Source organism: Chelon labrosus (genome assembly GCF_963514085.1).
Source record: "Chelon labrosus genome assembly, chromosome: 21".
NCBI lineage: Eukaryota > Metazoa > Chordata > Actinopteri > Mugiliformes > Mugilidae > Chelon > Chelon labrosus.
In genome coordinates, this window is record NC_140354.1 from 11,369,601 (window position 1) to 11,375,807 (window position 6,207).

General features: G+C 42.4%; 1 protein-coding gene across 1 annotated transcript; it reads right to left on the minus strand.

Annotated features, from left to right (window-relative positions):
* Nucleotides 1-2: 2 nt before the first annotated feature.
* Nucleotides 3-5,193, minus strand: thoc6 (THO complex 6). The gene is made up of 13 exons (XM_084570468.1): nt 5,074-5,193; nt 4,304-4,395; nt 4,141-4,205; nt 3,469-3,572; nt 3,339-3,376; nt 3,206-3,254; nt 1,484-1,555; nt 1,216-1,318; nt 1,079-1,128; nt 910-972; nt 625-735; nt 394-522; nt 3-146 (listed from the first exon to the last, which is right to left on the minus strand). The coding sequence occupies exons 1-13, from the start codon at nt 5,086-5,088 to the stop codon at nt 66-68; spliced, it is 972 nt and encodes a 323-aa protein (XP_084426594.1). The 5' UTR covers nt 5,089-5,193; the 3' UTR covers nt 3-65.
* Nucleotides 5,194-6,207: the final 1,014 nt, after the last annotated feature.

Consider the following 6,207-nt stretch of genomic DNA (forward strand, 5'->3'; position numbering starts at 1 on the left):
ATTAACAAATGAAAGTTTAATATGAAATAGGATAAAAAAAAAAAAAAGATGTATAGGAAAGGTGATCAGAAGCTGAATGAAAATGCTCTGTAGGACATGTTGGTGAACACGTCGATGTGGTTGCTGCTGCCTCCTACTGTCAGCACCTGCAACACAAACATGTTCACTGAGACACTTAACACGTCAAAAACACGTGTCCTGCCGTCTGGGCTGGACATTTATATTCACTAATTCTTCAAGATTAATGAAAAGAAAAACATAATCAATAATGCTTTCACTAAATAGTCAATCAAAATATATTCTATCACTTAATTCATTCATTTGACAACAGAAATGTGGCATTCAGGGAACAGTGCGTGTTGAACAGAAGACATGTTGCGTTCAAGGTCTTACCCGGTTCTCGGTGCTGTTGGTGTTGAGCTCCAGCGTGTTGAGGCTCTGCGGGGTGCAGGGGATCTGAGCCTTGACTTCTCCGCCCAGCAGACAGTGGGACACAAACGCTCCTTCGCCCACCGCCAGGATCTACGCGGCGGCAAGTGAACGCAGCACAAACACAGTGTCAGCGTCCGTTCGACCTGTGACGGAACTTTTTAAAAAAAAAAGAAAAAGGTGACATGCCCTCACCTTGTCCTGGTGGAAGGTGGCCTGGCGCTGGCAGCCCCTCAGAGGGAAGATGGAGGTCGGGGACAGAGAGCGGAGGTGCCACAGAGACAGAGACGGACCTCCACCGCACAGCTGGACACAAACATCATACGTTGTTAACAGGCCATGAACAGAGGACACCGTCTAATGTCTGGATTTGTGGGGGATCGTGGCAGTTTCCTGGACATTAAAATGTCATAAAGGTGTTTTTTTTTTTGCAACATGATCTCCCAGGAGGACTTGAAAGCATCACGCATGTTTACTCACCATCCAGTCAGAGTCGGTGGTCACGCAGCTGATCCATTTCCCGTACTGAGGCCGTGCACAGCTCTGAAACACACCAGACACTGTTCATTTTTCTGTGTTTTCAAGGACGGTGTACGTAAAAAAAAAATAAAAGCTGGCTACAGATGTTCACACAAAGACTTGGTCTCACCTCGTATTTGTAGACTTCGATGCAGTGGACGCACTGAGCCGTCCTGCTGTCTGAATAACAAAAAACATCACATCACCATCATCATCAATCATCGGTCAGCTGACAGACGTCTGGCCAACACGGCTGCCGGTACTCACCCCATATCCTCACAGCTCCGTCCTCCCCTCCCGACAGGATCTCGGCCTCCCTCTCTCTCACGCTCACGCAGTGGACGTAGTCGGAGTGACCCTGAAGCACCGACTGAACAGACAACACACACACAACTGTCAAGAGACGCGCAACTGCTGAAGGACGGATCGCTCCTGTTACATGAGTGTCAACCACGTTCATTCTTGGTACCGGTAAGAAGGAAGCAAGTGATGAGACATGCCGTCATGGAAAAAAGATTCCTGTGAAGAGAATCACCTTGAAGACTCCGTGTTCCAGGTCCAGGATGTGGATGTTGTTGTCTCCTCCTCCGAGGACCAGAGTGTTGTCCTGACACACAGAGACATTTGTTTAACAAACACATCTGAATGACTGTCAGTAGAAATGGAGACTTAAAAATCAGCATCAGAGGCTTTAAAGGGGAACTAGTGTTTATTTATTTGTTTTTTTTAACACAACCTGGATCTTATTTCTGGCAAAAAATACGATCGTTTACTCGCCCTTATAACTTTTGTGTAATTTGCAGTCAGTCGGGAGATATTTAGATCTGTGTATATTAATATAGTGGAAGTGAATGGGGCACCGAAACGCAGCCTCTAAATAACACATAATCTGCCGCGAAACTCGTTAATTTCACCAATATTTTGTTATGATACGCTAGTGCTATTCCCCGTTGAGTCCGGAGTTACCTGTTATCATCATCCAGGTTTTCTGTCTGGATGATGTCATCTCTGAGCGCCGCACGCACCCGCGGCGGTCAGCTTGTTTACCTGTAATTTGCTACTGCTAGTTTTTTGCAACATGGCTGAATATTTTTCCGATTCTGAGGTTGTGGACGAACCATAGCAGTAGCAAATTACAGGTAAACAAGTCGACCACCGCGGTGCCCGTGAGACTCAGAGATGACATCATCCAGGTCAGAGGTTAGTAGGTCAATCTACAGACCCTGGATGATGAATTCAGGTAACTCCGGACTCAACGGGATATAACACTAGCGTACGATAACAAAATATTGGTGAAATGAACGAGTTTCGAGGCAAATAATGGGTTATTTAGATGCTGCGTTTCGGTGCCCCATTCACTCCTACTATATGGATATACGCGGATCTAAATATCTCCCGATTGACTACAAATTACACAAAAGTTATATAGGTGAGTAAACGATCGTAATTTATGCCAGAAATAAGGTCCAGGTTGTAAAAAACAGTTCCCCTTTAATATCTGTACAGTCGCTGCCATCTACTAGCCTGGTCGTTACCATCCTACGTTTCCGCCCGACATTTGATTTCGGTCTGGCACGGAGTCTGGCCCAATGTAATAGGAATCTGTCTCCGTAATGGGCGGATGCTTATTTTGAGGTTTAAAATGATTGGAGTTCCCTTCACCAATCAGCAACGTTTGGTAATGACGTATATTGTGCACCGGAGTTCAGGCTCTTACGCTTACCACTTCCGCTTCCAGTTAAATAAATCAAACTTTTCCCAAAGCCAGTTGGAAGGAGAGCTACGACGTCCTTGCCATTTATAAAATTGACAAGACAAGCCTCTTGTTCTGGTTTTAATTCCGTGATGCTCTCGAGAGTTGAAACAACTTCGCGGATGGCTTCTAGCGTCTCTTCCTCCGTCGCCATTGTTGCTATTCTGTTGAACTACAAGCTTCGCTGGACTACAAGCAACTCGGCATGCAAGTTCCACGTCATCACTCAACTGTTCGCTGATTGGCGCAGTTACACGCGAACCGCGGAAGTGCAATTTGGCCAGACTCCGTGTCAGACCGAAATCAAATTTCGGGCGGAAACGTAGGATGGTAACGACCAGGCTAGCCATCTACAGTGAACTTTAGTGCAACAAGAACAAAGTGAAGTTTGTGTCTTTAAAGTTGCCTCAGGTCAGTTTCCTTGCGTTAAACTGATTAACTTAACGTTAGCTACAATAACTGGTTTGTTCTTTAAATGTGTTGGCCATCGGCTGCCATCCTCACCCGTGGGTTGATGATCATAGAGTTGATCTCAGGGATCTCCAGACTGGACCTGCAGACAGACAAACAACAGAGAGCAGAGTGAGCGGACTGCAGCAATACAGGACACACGGGAAGTCTCACGAGTCGTCCTCACTTGTAGTTTGGCCTCTTCGTCCACAAAGGTTTGACGTTCTGAGGAGACACGGAGTCAGGCGTCAGATAAGACGTCCACAGATCGACACCTCTTTCTTTTTTTTTGTTTGAGGTTTCGAAGCGAGCCTTACCTTCTTGATGAGCTCGTTCCAGTTCCACGCGCTGACCTCTCCGTTCCCCGCGCTCAGGAGCTGACAGTCGGTGGTGAGAAGGGAAAACACCGGACCCTCGTGAGCTGAGACGAAACACAGGGTGATGAATGTGAGTCCTCTGGATGAGCTCAGGCTGAATAACTCAGTGAGAGGCGCCACCTGGTGGCTCAAACAGGTGCTAAAGCAAATCTACAACACATGAATCCTGTTAATGTGTCAGTAATAATTTAAATGCCTAGCTGCAATTATTTGACTAATCATGTTGATAAGTTTATAACAATGTTCAGGGAGCTATAAGGCAGTGCTCAGTATCACAGTAAAGATGCATGGAAATTTACAGTGTTGGTGTCAATAGCTTCTGAAACTTAAAGTCTCTTTTTTAACGTGATCAGTCCCTGTGATTTGTTTTTCTGTCTGTTCACAGAAATGACTTTATTTATTTGTAACTAACAAACCGTACTTCATTCTGAGAAACACACAAACACGTCCACTTCCGAACATATTGATCCACACGAATCAGTGTGCTTGTTTCCTCTAGACTTTACCTCAGTCTGACAGACGACACTGATATCAATCCTTCAAATTGAACCTTTTAATCCACCACAGAAGAAGAACTCTGTTCATAACCAGGAGGACTAAAGGGAAACTCACCGGTGAACGTCAGAACTGGTTTCTTGTTGACTTCGGTGGCGTCTGGACTCAGAGCCGCAGACAAACTGAAACAAGGTGATGATGATGATGATGATGATTTATACATTTGAGCCACCACACTGATGAAATGTGAATTCGATCAGGTGCGTTTGATGCGTCCCACCTGAACAGTGCGATCTCTCCGTAGTTGTTTCCGGCTGCCAGGAATCGACCGCAGGGAGAGAAGCTCTGCGAGAACACCGACATGTGGAGGAGCTGCAAACACAAACGTCATTACATTAGACTTCATTACTCTTTCTTCTATTAGCAGACAGAGAAACTCACCTGGTCTGAAGCCAACACTTCCCATCAATAAAAGATTAAACATGTATTAAACAGATGAGCATCACTGGTTGAGTGTAAACAGACTTCTGTCTGACACTGACACAGATCAGCTCAACCCTTTTTCTACAGTCTTGATGGGAAATAGTCACTTGGATCAATCAACAGCTCTAACCGATTAATAATTAATAAGTCCACCAACTATACTCCGAATTAAACAAGAGGCTCACCTTAATATGATTTTTTTTTTAAAAATGTGTTATTCATTGAGTGTGCTTCAACAAATACGGAAGCAAATATAAATTTAGCAGAATTTTAAACGGAGTTTCGTTTGAGTAGATCTCCCTATAAAGACGAACTCAGCTGGTAATAATAATAATAATAATAATAATAATAATAAATAAATAAAAAAGATCTACTGATTTGCAGTGAGTTTCCCAATTAACCATCAAACAAGTATATTTTAGATACCGTCAGTAGCTACATCTCTGAGAACAACAGCACGAAGCACGACTGGAGCTCAGCGGCGGATTTGAGTTCGTTTTACATTTTAGTTCCTTTATTTTTTTGTTCAATGCTTCAGTTTAAATAAAAAAAGTTAATAAAGTTCACCTCTACGGGACCCATCCTGCTCACAAACACTCCGAGGACTCTCCAAAACCCAGACAACACAGAAACACAGCGGTGCCCGCTCAATGATGGGAAAGGGACGAGTGGAGGCGACGGAATATGACGTCCGTTTTCACGCACGGCATTCTGGGACATGTAGTATCCAACCACGCAGCAGGATTTTTGAATAAATTGAACAGGGGAAATCATGTATTTCACAAATATAAGATACAACTAATGAAAATAAATAACTTAAAAACGTTATATTTATTATCCGTTTGTTTTTAACTTTATTTTTATATTAATAATAGTATACAATAGTTGTTTGTGTACATATGAGTATAAGAAAATGTTTTGTTTTTAATGTGTTTATCAGGTGTGTTGTAGTTTCTTACACAGACTCATCTCACAGCAGGGTTTCACCAATTTGTGAAATCATAACTGTTAGTAGAAGACACACAAGGTTAAGAAAACATGAAATAATTATTATATATCTTCTTGTCTGTTTTTATGTCTTAACTTATGGAGATGGGTCGCTTTGCACAAAATGAATACACAAATATATTAAAATATAATATTTAAATAATCCAAATTTTACAGAAAACAGTTTTGTTCGGCCAGAAACAGTTATTTCTAGAAATGTTTTGGTTTAAATAGTTTAACGAAGGATAAAAATGAAAATAACTAACGTGCATTTTCTCTATAGATACATCTGCACATTATTTTGTCAATTTTTTAATTATTTTTTTTAATCTGTTAAATGATTATTTGAGTTTTATATCAGCAGCTACTTAATATTTACCCAGTGACTTCACACCATGTCAGATCAGCATGGTTGTTGCTTTAATGTCACACAGCCAGAGACGGTTTATTTTTCCTGCTCTGTAACTTTAATGAAGGACTGCATCAGAGCCCAGATAGCGAAGCTCATTTTACTCTGTTTACATCCGAGTGCTAGCTACTGCAGAAACAAGCGTGTTTTTCCGTTTATTCGAGGATGTGCTGCCATAAACAAAAACAGACAGTTTTCAGACAGAAACCACTGACTCTCTCTTCCTCATTGGGAGCTCACTGACTGTAAACAACAGAGAGGTATCACACTTAAAGTTTCTAACTTCTGAAAAATCACACAAACAA